A 21,659-nucleotide genomic window follows, 5' to 3' on the forward strand; every position below is an offset into this window, starting at 1 on the left:
CTTGACCATATAAAAACTCATCACTGTAATTTCATTGTTTATTATCCCAGCTCTGTGTCTTTTATGTGACATCATTGTCACTTAAATCATTTCCATACCATGACATCACTGTAGGCAATGATCTTATCCTATGTCTCCCCAGTGTTTATTATTTATGTATTATACCATCACTGTGCCTGATATTCCTGTGAAGAGACATCAGTTCGCCAACATTGTGTTCATGTTTACATTGCTGTGACATCACCGTGTACATTATTTCCATATGGTGAGGTCATGATGCTGTGACATCACCGTGTAAATTATTTCCATATGGTGAGGTCATGGTGCTGTGACATCACCGTGTACATTATTTCCATATGGTGAGGTCATAGTGCTGTGACATCACTTTGTACATTATTTCCCTACGGTGAGGTCATGGTGCTGTGACATCACATGTACATTATTTCAATGCTGTGTACCGCACACTGTTTATTATTCATATTTTGTGACATTATGGGGTTCATTAGAACTGTGCTCACCTCTAACAGAATCTTCTTCCCGTCCCTGTAGGTTTTTATATTTGTTATATTCCGTGCAGGTAAGAGAATTTTTTCTCTACTCCAGAAAATTGATGATGGTGGGTTGGAGATAACATCACAACTGATATTAATTGGATTGTTTTCCCAAGAATAATAGATGGTTTGATTTGAAATAAATTTCGGTGCATCTGTTGGAAGACAAAGTTTGCAATGAATATTACAAATGAAATTTAAATTGATTTGTCACAATTGCAGATGTAACATCTACACAGATCGCATCAGGCTCAGGTGAAAAAGAGAACAAATCATAATAATCTATGAAGGGTAAAATTGGAAACAATATGTGAAGCAAAACAAAGAAATATGAGACAAACCTATAGTAAGGGAATACAGAAGGTGCTAGAACACTTACAAAAGCAAATCCTGGGGTTACTGAGTGTTATCAAACGGTGTAATCAAAATATTGCATGACATATAAGTTAACGGGGAGTTCTGAGCCTTTAATATAGAAACATACCTACATGTTGGTGAATGCTTATCAAAACATATCTAGATGAATGAATGATAGAAAAATAGCAAACAGGAGCAGCTCTGTGCTTCCCAATATATGGGTTTAAGTCTCAAGACCCTTACTTGCTAAACCCATAAAAAAAAAGACAAGCAATGACCTTACTTTTCACAACCAGAATTTCGGATCAATACCTTAGAGAAAAACAGAGAGGCTTCGGAAAGGTTCTCACTAAACAGCCTGCTGTATCTGGCACTTCCTGTTTGGCTTATTGATTTACTATCTTGATTATCCAGTTGTACTGGTCATCACTGTTCCATGTGTAATCCAGCAAGTTCTGCACTGCTGTATCATCGACTCCAGTCATTGCTGCTCATTCTGACTTACAGAATCCACATCACCAGATCAGTCCATAACACTTTCACTGATGGGAGGATTGCTAAGCCACCTATGGAGGAAGTTACTGACTTCAAAAGTATGCTACAAAAAACAAACTTAACCAAGGCGTCCTAATAAAATGATAAAGAGTGAACAGGTGAACAGTCCCACCAGCTTGCACCTGTTCACATTTTCAGCATTCTGTTAGGAGGTTCTGGTCAGATTTTTTTTGTAGCATGCATTTAGAGGTGGTGACTGCCTCCTCATTTGTCTGAGCACAGGTCCCATTAATCCAAGGTTGCTATTAACTAGTGCTGGATTATACCTTCCCTTTAAATTTTTAGGCATTGGCTTGGCCAGAAAGAAGTATGTGTGACTTTTTTTGTGGTTGATCGGCACACATGTTTTGACTAGTGATGAGCGAGTGTACTCGTTGCTCACGTTTCCCACAGCACGCTCAGGTGATCTCCGAGTATTTTGTAGTGCTCGGAGAATTAGCTTTCATCTCCGCAGCTGCATGATTTGTGGCTGCTAGAGAGCCTGAATACATGAGGGGATTCCCTAACAAACAGGCAACCCCCAGATGTATTCAAGCTGTGTAGCAGCTGTAAATCATTCAGCTGAGGAGACAAAAACTAAATGTCCGAGCACTAACAAATAATCAGAGACCACCCGAGCGTGCTCTGGGAAACGTGAGCAACGAGTATACTCGCTCATCACTAGATTTGACCAATTTGTCAGCTGAAAACCTCAATTTAACAACTAAATTCCCAAAATGTTGTGACGCTGTGTAAAATGTTAAGAAAATAAGAATGCAATGATTTTGAAATCTCTTGTAGGCATTTTTTATTCATAACAGAACATAGATCACAGATCAGAAGGTTGAATAGTGGACGTTTTTTCTACTTCATTTAAAAAACTACTATTGTAGAAATATTAGAATAAAGATAGGAGAAACTGGAGCATAATATATAAAAAGATACTTTATTATTACAAAAATTTAAAACCAACATCAGTAATACTTAGAGGTATATAGTAGTTGCCATGATTCATATACTGTATATCGGGGGAAACCCACCCCTCTAAAGTCCCCATGCTGTACAATGGTCCTGGAAGGGGGGAAAAAAAGGGATATAAGAATCCCTTCCGTACAATACCGCCTGGTACAGTGATCAGCTGGTGACTGGATGTCAAATGAACAAAATAAATATATAAACAATAAATCAGCCTAATCAACTTACCAGGACGCAGGAGGGGAGATAGAGGAGCGTGGTCCCGCCAGAATAACAACCCCGACACGTGTTTCGCGGCTGGAAAACGCCGCTTTTTTAAGGAAGTGCAGTGTAGAAATATTAGGTAGCAACTAGTGATGAGCGAGTATGCTTGTTACTCGAGATTTCCGAGCATGCTCGGGTGTTCTCCTAGTATCTTGGGTGTGATCATAGATTATATTTGTGTTCCTGCAGCTGCATGATTGCCTGGTTGTTGAGGAATCCCCACATGTATTCAGGCTGTCTAGCAGCCGCAAAGAATGCAGCTGTGGGGACACAAATATAATCTACGAGCACGGCCAAGATACTCGGACAACTCCCAAGCATGCCATGAAAACTTGAGTAATGAGCACACTTGCTCATCATTAGTAGCAACACATCTCAAAAAAGTTGGGCCCGGGCAATGTCTATAATTGTGTAGTATTCCCTCTTCTGTTTGTAACAGTCTGTAAACAATTGGGAAGTGAGGAGTCCAATTTCTGGAGTTTTAGAAGAGGAATGTTACCCCTTTTCTTGTTTGATGCAGGATTCAATTGTTCCAAAGTCCTGGGTCTTCTTTGCCTAATTTTTTTTGTTTCATAATGTGCCAAATATTTTGTCTTGGTGAAGTCTGGACTGAAGGTGGCCGGTTCATCACCTGAACTCTACTGATAGGTAATAATTCTGTTGTGATGGATGCAACATGTGGTTTAGCATTGTCTTGCTGCAATATGAAGGGCTTTCCCTAAAATAGACATTGTCTGAATGGGAGCATATGTTGTACTGAAACTTCTATATTATACCAAGCACTGATATTGCTTTTCAAGATGTGCAAGCTGCCCATACCACTGGTACTAATGCAGCCACATACCATCAGAGATGCAGTTTTGAACTGTGCAATTTTAATAACCTGGATGGTCCTCTACTCTTGGATCTCCTGATTTCAGAGAGTTTTGACTCAAAGAAGATGGCAGTTGTTCCACAATTTTTAAATTGCAGCTGTTCACAGATTGGTTAACCTCTCACCATCTTTGCTTCCGAGATCCGAGAGACTCTGTCTCTTTAACATGTTATTTTTATACACATTATAGGGTTCATTGTCTCAGGTAAGTGCTGAAGTTCACTAAGGCATGGGATTGTCAAAGCAGTGTGAGATTTATTTAACTCCAAAAACTCGCTCAGCTCTTTTTCAATGAAGTCAAAGCAATAATGTAGTCTCACCCAGATGACAATACAGATCTTTCTTTAATTCAGTGTGCTCACATTCACCGGTGACTCAGACAAGGCTGATCTAGTCCCAGTTCAGTCACACAAAATGCCTATTGTTCATAGCAACCAGTGATACTTGCTGTTTGTTGCACACGACCTTGTGCAGTCTCCTCACAGAGAGACTCTGACCTGTCTCTCTCTGCTCCAACACAAATCCAATCTGCTCAGCTTCCCGTAGCTGACTGACCAATGAATAAGTCACCTGGCCATGGCCATCCAGGTACACCTAATCAGAACCTGTGGTGCTAGGATTTAACCCTAGCCTACCTGGCTTTCCTACAACAGTTATGTGACTTACGCTTAGCGTTTTTTTTGTTAATACCACTTTACTTTCCCAGCCTTATGTTAACCTTTCCCATCTCTTTTGAGACTCGTCGCTTCCAATCAATTTCTAAATTAGTTCATACTTTTTTTAAATGAAATGGAAAATCATCTAACTTTACAGTCTGATCTGTGTTCTATGTTCTGTGATGAATAAAATATAAGAGATTTCCAAATCATGGAATTCTTGCTTTCTTTACATTTTACACATAATTTTTGCAACTTTGTTGGAATTTGGGTTTAGGAGTAAATTGTATATGGCAGTAATTAAATTTGAAATTCAATTATTTAATATTTGCATATGTGGTATCTTGGTGCAGTCTTGCACCTGTTCACATTTGCTTTTTCCGTTAGCAGGTGCCGATCAGATTTTTGATAAGTAAATATTTATATTTTATTTATATTATTTTGACTGGTTTTATGCTGCACCTCTGTTTTGATGCTAGTGGGACTTACTTTGGGTTGGATGATCATGTAAAAAAAAGTAGTTTCATGAATTCTCTTTCTTCTTATAGACATAGCCAATATTTATAGCTACCAGCACAAATCCCCTAAAGGCACAGTGAGAGAGATAACAGGCATGTTATGTGTGAAGTCCTGTGTTACAGGAAAAAGGATCTGAGATATATTAATGTGCTCCGAGTTCACACAAGAAGAAAATGTAGATCAGGGTGACTTCTGTACATGTCAGACCATCATAAAAAGACATTTGAGCTCCAGAGAGAAGCAGCTTAGTAACTTTACATGGAAACCATTTTGCCAACATTTCTTATACACTCACCGGCCACTTTATTAGGTACACCATGCTAGTAACGGGTTGGACCCCCTTTTGCCTTCAGAACTGCCTCAATTCTTCGTGGCATAGATTCAACAAGGTGCTGGAAGCATTCCTCAGAGATTTTGGTCCATATTGACATGATGGCATCACACAGTTGCCGCAGATTTGTCGGCTGCACATCCCAAAGATGCTCCATACAAGGCAGGATGGATCCATGCTTTCATGTTGTTTACGCCAAATTCTGACCCTACCATCCGAATGTCGCAGCAGAAATCGAGACTCATCAGACCAAGCAACGTTTTTCCAATCTTCTACTGTCCAATTTCGATGAGCTTGTACAAATTGTAGCCTCAGTTTCCTGTTCTTAGCTGAAAGGAGTGGTACCCGGTGTGGTCTTCTGCTGCTGTAGCCCAATCTGCCTCAAAGTTCGACGCACTGTGCGTTCAGAGATGCTCTTAGGCCTACCTTGGTTGTAACGGGTGGCGATTTGAGTCACTGTTGCCTTTCTATCAGCTCGAACCAGTCTGCCCATTCTCCTCTGACCTCTGGCATCAACAAGGCATTTCCGCCCACAGAACTGCCGCTCACTGGATTTTTTTTCTTACCATTCTCTGTAAACCCTAGAGATGGTTGTGCGTGAAAATCCCAGTAGATCAGCAGTTTCTGAAATACTCAGACCAGCCCTTCTGGCACCAACAACCATGCCACGTTCAAAGGCACTCAAATCACCTTTCTTCCCCATACTGATGCTCGGTTTGAACTGCAGGAGATTGTCTTGACCATGTCTACATGCCTAAATGCACTGAGTTGCCGCCATGTGATTGGCTGATTAGAAATTAAGTGTTAACAAGAAGTTGGACAGGTGTACCTAATAAAGTGGCCGGTGAGTGTAGACTGAAATTTTGTTTTGTTTTTTCCCAAAAATCACAATGTAGTCTTATAATAATGTACACATATACTCATTCATTTGTGCCGATATAGCATATTTTTTAAAATCTGCCCATTTTTTAGATATCACCGAGGGTAGAGCAAAGTATTGTAGTGCGCATGCGCCAGTATTCTTTGGCCTTTTCTCATGCATGCACATTACAGTACTTTGCTCTCTGCCCTCAGCAGGGCACAGAAGTGTGGCCTGCGCAGAAGTGCGATGTCAAGGACACTGTGTGGATGACATAAGGGGCATCATCTACAAGAAGCAAGAAGAGAGGAGGCACCGGATCAAGAACAGTGACCGCCTCGTAGGTGAGTATAATAAAAGCTGTCTTTTGTTTTATAGGAAGCACATTGGGGACATATAGGCAGCATTCTAGAATGCTATCACATAGGGCTTACAGGTGCTGGCCCTACTGTATATGGGACAAACCTGGTGACAAGTTCCCTTTAAGAGGAACAATGTGCTGCAGGATGCGGATGGGACTGTATATAGAGGTGCTAAAAGGAGAGTCATACTGCAGGATGGGCTGTATACAGGGGTCTAGCAGAAGATATATTTTGCAGGATGGGGTTCTGTATAGTGAAGGTAAAAGGAGAGATATAGGGCAGGATGGGGCTCTGTGTACAGGGGGTGACATTTTGAGTTTCATAACACTGATGTGTCGATATAGATGTGGATCACATTACCGGGGCCTCATCTGCTATATATTTACAACATATCTCATGGATATGTCATAAATGTACAAGATGGGAATAGCCATTTAAACATCTTAATGTTACAGTTAAAGTAAATCTGTCACCAGGTTTTTTCTACCTAATCTGAGAGCATCATGATGTAGAGATCTAATTCCAGCTTTGTGTCACTTACCGGGCTGTTTGCTGTAGTTTTGAAAAAAAATCACTATTTTACCAGCAAGATATTATGGCTAAAAGACCAGTAAACCTGCTCCCATGTAATCCATTATATTCATAAATTCTGTCCCGTCCCCACCATTGATTGGCAGCTTTCTGCCTATGCACAGAAAGCTGTACATCAGCGGTGTGGATGGAGTTATACATAGCTTAACATTCAAAGAACTGTAGATCTGCAGCAGATGTGATTTTATCAAAACTGCTTCAAGCTGCCCAATAAGTGATACAATGCTTGAATCATTTATTTTAGATTTTTATTATAATTTGTCCTTTTTTTGCTAAAATTGAAGACAGGGAAAACATGACTTTGAGCCCAATAAATCAGATCGGTACAGTACATTTTTTTCATAACACTAATGACATACTACACAGAAAGTGACTTACATTCAACATTCAGATACATGCTCTTCTGATGGCCGCCAATTCTGCTTGCTGCTTCACAGTCATATCTTCCCGCGTCTGATAACATCACATTTCTAATGCGCAAAGAGGACTTCCCATGATGTCCTACACTTTCTATACGATCATCTTGGCTCTGTTCATGGTGTATGAAGAAGAAAATATGTCCAACATGATTCCATGATACTGCACAGTATATACTAATACATGTATAACTGAACCCAACTCAGGAAAGTATAACACAGGGCTTTAATTACACCGCCAGAATTGTATGCACCAAAAATGGAGTAATACCCTATGAAAATACAAATATTAATAAAGAAGTTTGGTATTAGATTATCGAGTTATGGAGCAATGTCAGGGTGATTCTGGAAAATATCAGTCCGTTTTTCATTACTCTCATACAGATCTCTTTTAATAGAGCAGCTCATATTCTCAGAACACCATAGATGGGACCAAACTGTCTGAAAATACCCTACTTCCTACAGTTTTGCACACTAGCTCAATGCTGTCAATCAATGCTGCATCCAGCTGAGACTAGCCATGAAAAATAGAAGAGTTTGTCTTCCGCCATTTTCAAAGTAAGAGATAAAAGTTGCCATCTTTAAGAGATTAAAGGGAACCTGTCACCCCCAAAATCGAAGATGAGCTAAGCCCACCAGCATCAGGGGCTTATCTACAGCATTCTGGAATGCTGTAGATAAGCCCTCGATGTATCCTGAAAGATGTGAAAAAGAAGTTAGATTATACTCACCTGGGCGGGCGGTCCGATGGGCATCGCGGTCCGGTCTGGGGCCTCCCATCTTCTTACGATGACGTCCTCTTCTTGTCTTCATGCTGCGGCTCTGGCACTGGCATACTTTGTCTGTTGAGGGTAGAGCAAAGTACTGCAGTGCGCAGGCGCCGGGAAAGGTAGCAGACGCCCACCACCTGCGCAATGTAGTACTTTGCTCTGCCCTCAACAGGGCAGACAAAGTACGCCTGCGCTGGAGCCGCAGCGTGAAGACAAAAAGAGGACGTTATCTGATGAAGATAGGAGGCCCCGAACCGGAGCGCGACACCCAGGTGAGTATAATCTAACCTCTTTTTCTCATCTTTCAGGATACATTGGGGCTTATCTACAGCATTACAGAAGGCTGTAGATAAGCCCCTGATGCTGATGGGCTTAGTTCATCTTTGATTTTGGGGGTGACAGGTTCCCTTTAACCTCTTTTTAATAAAATTTATATAGATAGAAGTACATGCTAAATTCTCCTCTCACTATTGAAAAATGGAGAGTAGTTACAAGAGGCAACTCCTGCGGTGGAGGACTTATTTGAATGTGCACCATGTATTACCATGCATCTCCTGCTGTGGCCACTGCAGGAGAACTGTAAGATGGGACCACTGGCGATCAATTGATCTCTTGCCTGTGAGTATTTGGTGAAGGGCTTGTCAGAATGGGACATGATTTTTCATAAAGCATAATTATTACTTTTTAAGGAAATAGCTCCTCACCGTTTGTACAAATGTCCTTTATGGAAAGAGAAAATATATTCTGCAAATCTGTTTTTAGGAATGGAAGCACAGTGGCTTATTATACACTTTTGATAAAAACGGAGTCTGACTGATGGCTGTTCTCCTTGCCCAGAATTGACAACCTCATTCTAAGTGAATCAACAATCATAGTTAATGTGAAATGAAATAGCTGGAAGGGCATGTATATTGGCATGGCCATGGACTATAGCATATAATAACTGTCAAGAAATGAGATTTTTTTTTTCCAAGTGTGTTATAATATATCCATCTATCGCTCCATGTTTGCATTTTTTTCCAAGGCTATTTAGAATAAAATAACAGATGCGAATAAGGAAAGAGAAAAAATAAAATCTCATTCTTGCAGGCGAGAAATATTTCAAGTTCATAAATATAAACAAGAGCATCCATAATTTATGAGGCTTCCAGCAAGAGTCCATAGACTCGATGTTTATCACTAAACTCTGGAAGTTGCAGTTGTTACTCTTTTATTGAGAGGATATAGGCAAAGAATAAATTAATGGCTTAGGAACAGGAGAAACAGGTACAAAAATTAAAGGTGTTGTCCAGGATTATAATATTAATGAACTGCACTGATCATCTGTTACAAGGGTCAGAGACCTCCGGAAGTACACGAGGTACAGACCTGAAACACCATCGTTTAGTACCTTGTGCAGTGGTCATATTTGGCTGATCATTTCCTATTGATGAAAATGGCAGAGGAGATACATTATCTAAGATGGTCACTAGTGTCCATTTACTAGCTGTGATGTTCCACCTCTATTCACTGTGTCTTCCAGTGGCCTTGGGACCTCACAGCAGCTGATCAATAGGGGGTGATGGGTGTTGGATATTGATGAACTATTCTAAAATTGCTGCTTAAAAATACACACTAGTTATGAGCGAGTATACTCGTTGCTCGGGTTTTCCCGAGCACGCTCGGGTGATCTCCGAGTATTTGTTAGTGTTTGGAGATTTGGACAGTCTGAATACATGTGGGAATTCCCTAACAAACAGGCATTCCTCACATGTATTCAGCTTCTCTAGCAGCCATAAACCATGCAGCTGCTGCTACTAAAACTAAATCTCTGTGCAGTCTCAAATACTCGGAGACCACCCGAGCGTGCTCCGGAAAACCCGAGCAACGAGTATACTCGCTCATCACTAATCCACACCCAAAATAAGTTTGGGCTTTTAGTAATATCATTAAAAAACATGCCTAGATCTCCCCAATTCTACAAATGCTACCGTAATGGTGACAGATTGATTGACTCAAGATTTAATGGATAGAGTCACAGTGAATATTTTTCGTATCCACGCAGGAATTCTTAAGAAAAGTTCTCCTATCCGTGTACCCAGTGTCAGACTGAAGAACATTAGGCCCACCAGAGGATATGATTCTGAGGGCCCACCTTTCTCCCCCACTCCAGAGCCCCATAACAGCTGCAAGGTTTGCACTATGTGCTCTCCTGAAGAAGAAGGTAGTGCCCACAGGAGGAATCTCTGGTCCTCTGGTGGGCCAGTCCAACCCTGCATGTACACTACTAGAGCATATTTACGTCATAAAGGAAGGTCCCCCATTCAAGGGAGAATCGTTCTGGTAGACCTGTCCAGCTAGTGCATTAAACTGCTACCCAGACACTTCAATGGCTTCCATGTAATGCTATATTTCCCTACAGCACTTTCTACAGGGAGAATAAGAAGCCAGACCTGCAGTCATCAGCTCATTGGCCACTTGGTTTCATTCCAAAAAGTAGTTATCTGAGTGAGACAAGTATTTTAACTAGACAAGCTTAGAAGAAGAACTCCAATGTCCCTTTTCCTATGACAAGAGGGTTCTGTCTTCAGCCCAGGTTTGTTGGTCTCCACCTGGGAAGAAGCACTTTCTGCTCTGGGTATACTGGCTTGTAGCTTCCAGAAACTAATGGATATTTTTGCTTTTACTTTGAAACATGATTGGCTCATTAGAACCAATGTGACCTAATGTATATCAACAAAACATGAATGCAAATGTAAAAAATAAAGAAACTCTCACCTTATCTCCATCAGTGAAAGTCTTTCCATCACTTGCTCTCTTCCATGTGATCTCCGGTACGGGTTCTCCCTCTGCTTCACATGTCAGGGTTACATGACCATTTTCAACCGTAGTCTCGTTTTGCAATTGTATAATATGAGGCTGCACTGTTAAGAAAATTAATTAAATTACTGCTTAAATTATTTAATAGAGTAACTTAGCAACAAGACTCATGGGCTGTGGATGGGATGTATTCCATATTGTCGAGGTTTGTTTAATCTACTAGAGAAACTAACAGTAAATGCCTTTGCTGTGTTGATATACTGCTTAATCAGGGTTACTGAACGGACATTTACTTTTATTCAGCTGGGTTTTATGTAACAGTTTAGAATCCATGTAATCAAATTAGCTTCCTGAAGATACATTTATAGTTTATGTATCCAACAGCACTGATATAGAAGTAAAATCTGAACTGTGGCAAGCTATTGTTTTTTTCCAGAACTGGTTTTATATGGATGTATAAAGAGGGCCCAATGCCAGGTTCACAAGCTCAGCATTTGGTCAGTACTTCTTGTCAGTATTTGTAAGTCAAAATCAGAAGTAGGGCAATTAAATGAAAAGTACAATAGAAACAAGTCACCACTTCTGCATTTTTCACACACTCCTGGGTTTGGCTTACAAATAATGACATAAAAATGCTGACCACATACTGATTGTATGAACGTGACCTTTGGCTGCGACACAGGTTGTGTCTAAGGCTGGAGTCACACCAGCATATAGCATCAGATGTGAGAGCATTGGATGTTATATGCTAATGACCCTCGGCTCCTGCTTTGCTGCGACCTCCAACCTCCAACCTCCAAATGGCCATCATATACCGATGTCCAGACCTGACGACTGCCTTTATTGACCAATTATCCACCTGGCTCCTTCACTTTCTCTCTGCTGACATTCCCACCATCATCATGGGTGACTTCAACATCCCCATTGACATCCACCAGACAGCAGCCTCCAAACTCCTGTCCCTTACTTCATCTTTTGGGCTTACTCAGTGGTCCTCCTCAGCCACCCACACAGACGAACACACATTACACCTGTTCTTCACCTGTTTCTGCTCCCTATCTTACTTCACAGCCTCCCCTTTCCCTCTATTTAACCACCATCTACTCACTTTCTCATCCCTGTCCTCCACACCTGTCCCCCATGTCAAGCAACATGTGCACCCCCACAGCCATCGACTCAGTAGCCCCTGTCATGCATAGCACAATAACATCATTAAAAAGCTTCAGCAAGTATCCAGAATTGCGGAACGGAGTTGGAAGAAATTGCATTTGCAAGATGATTTCACTGCACTCAAACAAGCAACACTTGCATTCAAATCAGCTCTCACCTCTGCTAAACAGGTCTACTCTACATCCCTTGTACCTTCCTTATCCCACAACCCCAAACAGTTGTTCAAAATATTAAACTCCCTCCTCTGCCCACCACTGCTCCTCCAACTTCCCTAATATCTGCTGAGGACTTTGCCACGCACTTCAAAAATAAGATAGACCAAACAAGGCAAGTCTTTGTTGTCCGACCACCACAACCCCTTTGTATGGTAGTGCAGCACCCCAGGTGACCGGTTGCTGCAGTGATGTTGCTTTTCCTTCAGGGAAGGTAATGTCATGCTCAGAGGCAATGGGGTTCTCTTCACCAGGTAAGGCACACTGTCATGAATCCCAATGGCTAGGGATAGCAAGGGACAAGCAAAGTCATGCAAAATAACGGACGAGCTCTAGGGTGATGGAACCTGGGCTGACCGCTGCCCTACGCCTGACAAACGCAACTAGAGATAGCCAGGGAGCGTGCCTACGTTGGTTCTAGACGCCACGCACCAGCCTAAGAGCTAACTAGTACTGCAGAGAAAATAAAGACCTCACTTGCCTCCAGAGGAATGAACCCCAATAGGTATAGTTGCCCCCCACATGTATTGATGGTGAAAATGAGAGGAAGGCACACACATAGAGATGATATATATAGGTTCAGCAAATTGAGGCCCGCTGTAAACTAGAAAGCAGAACGATACAAAAGGGGTCTGAGCGGTCAGCAAAAAACCCTAATCAAAAAACCATCCTGAGATTACAAGAACTCATTTGCCAACTCATGGCACATGGGGAGAACCTCAGTCCACTAGAGCTACCAGCTAGCATAGAGACATAATAAGCAAGCTGGACAAAAAAACCAAACAACTGAAAATCAGCACTTAGCTTATCCTGAAAGATCTGGGAGCAGGTAGGCAGGAACCAAACAGAGCACATCTGAATACATTGATAGCCGGCAAGGGAATGACAGAAAGGCCAGGTAAAATAGGAAACACCCAGCCTCTGATGGACAGGTGGAAACCAAAGGCCGCAACCCACCAACGTCACCCAGTACCAGCAGTAACCACCAGAGGGAGCCCACAAACAGAATCCACAACAGTACCCCCCCTTGAGGAGGGGTCACCGAACCCTCACGAGAACCCCCAGGGCGATCAGGATGAGCTCTATGGAAGGCGCGGACCAAATCAGTCGCATGAACATCGGAGGCGACCACCCAGGAATTATCCTCCTGACCATAACCCTTCCACTTAACCAAATACTGGAGTTTGCGTCTGGAAACACGAGAATCCAAGATCTTCTCAACAACATATTCCAATTCTCCCTCCACCAGCACCGGAGCAGGAGGCTCAACCAAAGGAACAACGGGCACCTCATACCTCCGCAACAACGACTGATGGAACACATTATGAATAGCAAACGATGCTGGGAGATCCAAACGAAAAGATACAGGGTTAAGAATCTCCGAGATCCTATAAGGACCGATGAACCGAGGCTTGAACTTAGGAGAAGAGACCTTCATAGGGACAAAACGAGAAGACAACCACACCAAATCCCCAACAAGAAGTCGGGGACCCACGCGGCGACGGCGATTAGCAAACTGCTGAGTCTTCTCCTGAGATAACTTCAAATTGTCCACCACCTGATTCCAAATCTGATGTAGCCTGTCCACCACCACGTCCACTCCAGGACAATCCGAAGACTCCACCTGACCAGAGGAAAAACGAGGATGAAACCCCGAATTACAAAAAAAAGGAGAAACCAACGTGGCAGAACTAGCCCGATTATTAAGAGCAAATTCGGCCAGTGGCAAAAAAGCAACCCAGTCATCTTGATCAGCAGAAACAAAACACCTCAAATAAGTTTCCAAGGTCTGATTAGTTCGCTCCGTCTGGCCATTCGTCTGAGGATGGAATGCAGACGAGAAAGACAAATCAATGCCCATCTTGGCACAAAACGTCCGCCAAAATCTAGACACAAACTGGGATCCCCTGTCAGAAACGATATTCTCCGGAATCCCATGCAAACGAACCACGTTCTGAAAAAATAAAGGGACCAACTCAGAGGAGGAAGGCAACTTAGGCAAGGGCACCAAATGAACCATCTTAGAAAAGCGGTCACACACAACCCAGATAACGGACATTTTCTGTGAAACCGGGAGATCAGAAATAAAATCCATGGAAATGTGCGTCCAAGGCCTCTTCGGGATGGGCAAGGATAACAACAACCCACTGGCCTGAGAACAGCAAGGCTTAGCTCGAGCACACACTTCACAAGACTGCACAAAGGTACGCACATCCCTAGACAAGGAAGGCCACCAAAAGGACCTGGCCACCAAGTCTCTAGTACCAAATATTCCAGGATGACCAGCCAACACAGAAGAATGGACCTCGGAGATGACTCTACTGGTCCAATCATCCGGAACAAACAGTCTTTCTGGTGGACAACGATCCGGTTTATCCACCTGAAACTCCTGCAATGCACGTCGCAAGTCTGGGGATACGGCGGACAATATCACCCCATCCCTAAGGATACCAGTAGGCCCAGAGTCTCCAGGAGAGTCAGGCACAAAACTCCTGGAAAGAGCATCTGCCTTCACATTCTTTGAACCTGGCAGGTATGAAACCACGAAATTGAAACGAGAAAAAAACAACGACCAACGAGTCTGTCTAGGATTCAAATGCCTGGCCGACTCAAGGTAAATGAGATTCTTGTGATCAGTCAAGACCACCACACGATGTTTAGCACCCTCAAGCCAATGACGCCACTCCTCAAATGCCCACTTCATGGCCAAAAGCTCCCGATTACCCACATCATAATTGCGCTCGGCGGGCGAGAATTTCCTAGAGAAGAATGCACATGGCTTCATCACCGAGCCATTAGAACTTCTCTGTGACAAAACCGCCCCCGCTCCAATCTCGGAAGCATCAACCTCAACCTGAAAAGGAAGCGAAACATCTGGTTGACACAACACAGGAGCAGAAGAAAACCGGCGCTTAAGTTCCTGAAAGGCCTCCACGGCCGCAGGAGACCAATCAGCAACATCAGCACCCTTTTTAGTCAAATCAGTCAAAGGTTTAACAATACTGGAAAAATTAGCAATGAACCGACGATAAAAATTAGCAAACCCCAAGAACTTCTGAAGGCTCTTAACAGATGTAGGTTGTGTCCAGTCACAAATCGCCTGAACCTTGACGGGATCCATCTCAATAGTAGAAGGAGAAAAAATGTACCCCAAAAAAGAAATCTTCTGGACTCCGAAGAGACACTTTGAGCCCTTCACAAACAGAGAATTGGCCCGCAGAACCTGAAACACCTTCCTGACCTGTAGAACATGAGACTCCCAGTCATCAGAAAACACCAAAATATCATCCAAATACACAATCATAAACTTATCCAGATATTCACGGAAAATATTGTGCATAAAGGACTGAAAGACTGACGGAGCATTGGAGAGTCCAAAAGGCATTACCAAATACTCAAAATGGCCCTCAGGCGTATTAAATGCGGTTTTCCACTCATCACCCTGTTTTATCCGCACCAGATTATACGCACCGCGAAGATCTATCTTAGTGAACCACCTAGCCCCCTTAATGCGAGCAAACAAATCAGTCAATAATGGCAATGGATACTGATATTTGACTGTAATCTTATTCAGAAGGCGATAATCTATACAAGGCCTCAGGGAACCGTCCTTTTTTGCCACGAAAAAAAAACCTGCTCCCAGAGGGGACGAAGATGGACGAATATGTCCCTTTTCCAAGGACTCCTTAATATAATTCCGCATAGCAGTATGCTCTGGCAGTGACAGATTAAATAAACGACCCTTAGGGAACTTACTGCCAGGAATCAATTCTATAGCACAGTCACACTCTCTATGAGGAGGGAGCGAATTGAGCTTAGGCTCCTCAAAAACATCCCTATAGTCAGACAAAAACGCAGGGACCTCAGAAGGAGTAGATGAAGCGATTGAAATCGGAGGTGCATCATCATGAACCCCCTGACATCCCCAGCTTAGCACAGACATTGTTTTCCAGTCCAGGACAGGATTATGAGTTTGTAACCATGGCAGACCCAGCACTAGTACATCATGTAAATTATACAGTACAAGGAAGCGAATCACCTCCTGATGAACGGGAGTCATGCGCATGGTCACTTGTGTCCAATACTGCGGTTTATTCATAGCCAATGGTGTAGAGTCAATTCCCTTCAGAGGAATAGGAACTTCCAGAGGCTCCAGACTAAAACCGCAACGTTTAGCAAATGACCAATCCATAAGACTCAGGGCAGCGCCCGAATCCACATAGGCATCGACGGAAATGGAAGACAGAGAAAAAATCAGAGTCACAGACAAAATGAACTTAGGCTGCAGAGTACCAATGGCAAAAGATTTATCAAGCTTTTTTGTGCGTTTAGAGCATGCTGATATAACATGAGCTGAATCACCACAATAAAAACATAATCCATTTTTCCGCCTATAATTTTGCCGTTCACTTCTGGACTGAATTCTATCACATTGCATAGTCTCAGGTGCCTGTTCAGAAGACACCGCCAACTGGTGCACGGGTTTGCGCTCCCGTAAACGCCGATCAATCTGAATGGCCATAGCCATAGACTCATTCAGACCTGTAGGCGTAGGGAACCCCACCATAATATCCTTAATGGCCTCAGAAAGACCATTTCTGAAGTTTGCAGCCAGGGCGCACTCATTCCACTGAGTAAGCACCGACCATTTCCGAAATCTTTGACAATATATTTCCGCTTCATCATGCCCCTGAGAGAGGGCCAACAAAGCCTTTTCAGCCTGAATCTCCAGGTTAGGTTCCTCATAGAGCAATCCCAATGCCAGAAAAAACGCATCCACACTGAGCAATGCAGGATCCCCTGGTGCCAATGCAAATGCCCAATTCTGAGGGTCGCCCCGCAGGAAAGATATTACAATCCTGACCTGTTGAGCAGGGTCTCCAGAGGAGCGAGATTTTAAAGAAAGAAACAATTTACAATTGTTCCTGAAATTCAGGAAGGTAGATCTATCTCCAGCAAAGAACTCTGGAATAGGAATTCTAGGTTCAGACATGGGAGTGTGAACAACAAAATCCTGTATGTTTTGAACTTTTGCCGCGAGATTACTCTGGCTGGAAGCCAAACTCTGGACATCCATGTTAAACAGCTAAGATCAGAGCCATTCAAGGGTTAAGAGGAGGTAAGAAGCAGCTAGACAGCAATTAAGGGCTAGGCAGCAAAACTCTGAAGGGAAAAAAAAAAAAAAAAAAAAAAAATTCCCTTAAACACTTCTTTTTCTCCTGCTTCAGCCCAAACAATTAACACTTTGTGGGCCGGCTATACTGTCATGAATCCCAATGGCTAGGGATAGCAAGGGACAAGCAAAGTCATGCAAAATAACGGACGAGCTCTAGGGTGATGGAACCTGGGCTGACCGCTGCCCTACGCCTGACAAACGCAACTAGAGATAGCCAGGGAGCGTGCCTACGTTGGTTCTAGACGCCACGCACCAGCCTAAGAGCTAACTAGTACTGCAGAGAAAATAAAGACCTCACTTGCCTCCAGAGGAATGAACCCCAATAGGTATAGTTGCCCCCCACATGTATTGACGGTGAAAATGAGAGGAAGGCACACACATAGAGATGATATATATAGGTTCAGCAAATTGAGGCCCGCTGTAAACTAGAAAGCAGAACGATACAAAAGGGGTCTGAGCGGTCAGCAAAAAACCCTAATCAAAAAACCATCCTGAGATTACAAGAACCCATGTGCCAACTCATGGCACATGGGGAGAACCTCAGTCCACTAGAGCTACCAGCTAGCATAGAGACATAATAAGCAAGCTGGACAAAAAAACCAAACAACTGAAAATCAGCACTTAGCTTATCCTGAAAGATCTGGGAGCAGGTAGGCAGGAACCAAACAGAGCACATCTGAATACATTGATAGCCGGCAAGGGAATGACAGAAAGGCCAGGTAAAATAGGAAACACCCAGCCTCTGATGGACAGGTGGAAACCAAAGGCCGCAACCCACCAACGTCACCCGGTACCAGCAGTAACCACCAGAGGGAGCCCACAAACAGAATCCACAACAGCACACACATGCAGCACATTCTGAATCCAGGCCAGGAGGGGGAGCTCAGGACCTGGATTCAGGGGAACTCCCTTATGCTTTATGTTTCCTGACCTGGAGGAGGAGTTATACAGTTGGTCCTAGGAGACCAAGCAGAACAGACATTCAGGAGGGACGCAGAGAAGACAGAGAGGCCTGGAAGCAACAAGGGAGCTGCAGCCTCTGGAAGGAGTGAGAGAACCTGAAGGGTTATTGAATGTGGAGTAGCAGGAAGGGAAGGAGCACAGGAGAGGAGCAGAGCTCAGAGGCAGGGCACCCTCAGAGCTGAAGCAGTAGCCAGGAACCGGGAGCCCGAGGCTTTTGTGGTACTTTAGGACACAGATCAGAACCGGAGGGCACGACTCTACATGTTACCTGCCCGCACCAGGCCTGAGACACAGCAGCACCTGAGGAGCCCGGGGCATGTTAGAGTCCCTGTAAAAAGGCTCAAGCTGCCCATTGTGTGGGTACCTGTCCCAGGACAAGGGGAAACTGGAGGACCGTGTAGGAAGCTTCAGGCAGCAGGGACCTCACCTTTAATGGTACTAGTTGGAAAGGATCACAGACCTCTACTGGAATAGGGGAACTCTTCATTGTCTCTGAGCCGGCCGGACCACCATCATCCGTGCCTGGTACCCTGGACTGTGGCCAGCAATCTACAGTAAACCAGGTAAAGACTTACAACTTGTCTTCTCCATTTATTCACTGGCACATACCATCCACGCCTTACACCATAGGACCCCTGGGGACCCTACTTCACCTGTGGGGAGTGTAACACCAGTCCACACCGATCTCTTCAATCTATAACTAACTTCTGGTACCTTCCCCTCTGCTTTCAAACATGCCAGAATCACACCTATCCTCTAAAAGCCATTCCTTGACCCAAGCGCTATGTCCAGCTATTTCTTCATATCTTTGCTCCCATTTGCTTCCAAACTTTTTAAGCAGCACGCCTACGCTGAACTTGACTCTCACCTTGCATCTAACTCGCTCTTCAACAACATACAATCTGGCTTCAATCCCCATCATTCAACTGAGACTGCCCTGACCAAACTTACAAATGACTTACTTAAAGCCAAAGCTAACAGACAATTCTCTATACTCCCCCTTCTAGACCTGTCCTCTGCCTTCGACACAGTTGACCACTGCCTCCTACTACAGATCCTCTCTTCCTTTGGTGTCAAAGACCTTGTCCTATCCTGGATCTCCTCATACCTTACCAACCGCACATTTAGCCTTTCCTACTCCCACACTACCTCCTCATCTTGCCTCCTCTCTGTTGGTGTCCCTCTTGGCTCTGTCCTAGGACCCCTTCTCTTCTTAATCTATACCCTTGGCCTTGGACAAATCATAAATTCCTATGGCTTCCAGTACCATCTGTAGGTTGATGACACTCAGATCTACCCCTCTGGCGAAGACATCACCACTCTGCTCTCCACAATTCAGCCATATCCTTCTTCTCCTCTCGCTTACTCAAACTCAATGTGGACAAATTTGAACTAATTTTCTTCCCTCCATCCAACATACCATTCCTACCTGATCTATCTATCACAATAAATGAATTCACACTTTCCCCTGTCCCGGTAATCTGTTGCCACGGAGTAACCCTTGACTCTGCACTGTCCTTCAAACCGCACATCCAAGCTCTCGCCACCTTCTGTCGCCTCCAGCTCAAAAATATTTCCTGAATCCATCCCTTCCTCAGCCCTCACTCTACCAAAATGCTTGTTCATGCACTAATCATCTCCTGCCTTGACTACTGTAACATCCTCCTCTGTGGCCTACCTTTTAACACTCTCACACCCCTCCAGTCCATCCTTAACTCTGCTGCCCGACTAATCAATCTCTCCCCTCGCTACACTCCTGCTTCCCCTCTTTGCAAATCCCTTCACTGGCTCCCAATTTCCCAGGGTATCCTGTTTAAACTACTAATACTGATCTTCAAAGCCATCCATAAACTTTCTCCTTTGTATATTTCTGAACTAATCTCTCAATATCTCCCCTTACGTAATCTCCTGTCCTCCCAAGACCTCCTTCGCTCCACACCCAATCGCCTCCAAGACTTCTCCTGAATATCCCCCATCATCTACAATTCTGTGCCCCAACACGTCCGGTTTTCCACCACACTTGAATCCTTCAAATGGAACCTGAAAACCATCTCTTCAAAAAAGCTTACCGCCTGCAATGACCCCGCTGCCTCCTCAACCCCATCGGAGCTACTGCAACCCCCAACCTACTGTCTCCTTCCCCATAATCCTGTAGAATGTAAGCTCGCAAGGGCAGGGTTCTCTTCCCTCTGTATCTGTGTCATTGTTAATTTTATTTACTGTAAGTGATATTTGTATTTTGATGTAACCCTGTCTAATGCACAGCACCATGGAATTAATGGTGCTATATAAATAAATAATAATAATAAACACATCCATTTGTAGAAGTTATTATTATTCCAAAATCTGTTAATTAAAACCTACTTTAAAAATAACTTTGTTTGTGGAAAAAAAACTTTGAAGACATATTTTTAAGTCTAAGGGGGTCATATTGGGAGACCTTGGTGGCCATTCAACTGGCCCACGGTGACCATCATGATGATATGTTGCCTTCTTTATGCACTGAAGATGGCACGTTCCCTGAGTTTTTCCAGCAAGATGGTGCAACACCACATAATGGGTGTCAGGTCCAAGCATTCCTACTTGAACAGTTTCCTGGAAAGTGGATTAATTGTCATGGGCCAACTGAATGGCCATCAAGGTCTCCCGATCTGACCCCCTTGGAGTTTTATCTTTGGGGTCATCTGAAGGCAGTTGTCTATGCTGTGAAGATAAGAAATGTGCAGCATCTGAAACAACGGATACTGGAAGCCTGTGCCAGCATTTCTTCTGCAGTGTTGCCATCAGTGTGTCAAGAGTGGGAGAAGAAGGTTGCATTGACAATCCAACACAATGGGCAGCACTTTGAACACATTTTAGAAGTGGTCATAAACTTGTAAATAACTCAATGAAAGAATAAAGTTACATTAAAACAAGCACACCATTGTTTTTCTTATGACATTTTCAATAAATTTGATGTGTCACATGACCCTCTTCCCATTGGAAAAAATTAAAGTTGGATCCAAAATGGCCAACATCAAAATGGCCGCCATGGTCACCACCCATCTTGAAAAGTTTCCCCCCTCCCATATACTAATGTGCCACAAACAGTAAGTTGATATCACCAACCATTCTTATTTTATTTAGGTGTATCCATATAAATGGCCCACCCTGTACATTCAATTTATTATTGTATCATGCTAAAAGACTTGTAACTGGCTACAATCCACATTACACATATGGATTGCTATATAGACACATTTAGCCACAACATATCCCAACACAGTATGTTGTTCATAGC

At 43.4% G+C, this 21,659-nt stretch overlaps 1 protein-coding gene across 2 annotated transcripts in view; it reads right to left on the reverse strand.

The window, feature by feature from the left end:
* NCAM2 (neural cell adhesion molecule 2) overlaps positions 1-21,659 on the reverse strand; it is a 585,384-nt gene that overhangs the window by 200,426 nt on the left and 363,299 nt on the right. For both annotated transcript variants that reach the window (XM_077294013.1, XM_077294012.1), the window contains exons 8-10: positions 10,817-10,962; positions 7,252-7,402; positions 519-706 (exon numbers count right to left, since the gene is read on the reverse strand). In XM_077294013.1, the coding sequence (XP_077150128.1) occupies positions 519-706; positions 7,252-7,402; positions 10,817-10,962 (485 nt within the window). The remainder of the gene's footprint in view (positions 1-518; positions 707-7,251; positions 7,403-10,816; positions 10,963-21,659) is intronic.

This window comes from Ranitomeya variabilis, chromosome 3 (assembly GCF_051348905.1).
Source record: "Ranitomeya variabilis isolate aRanVar5 chromosome 3, aRanVar5.hap1, whole genome shotgun sequence".
NCBI lineage: Eukaryota > Metazoa > Chordata > Amphibia > Anura > Dendrobatidae > Ranitomeya > Ranitomeya variabilis.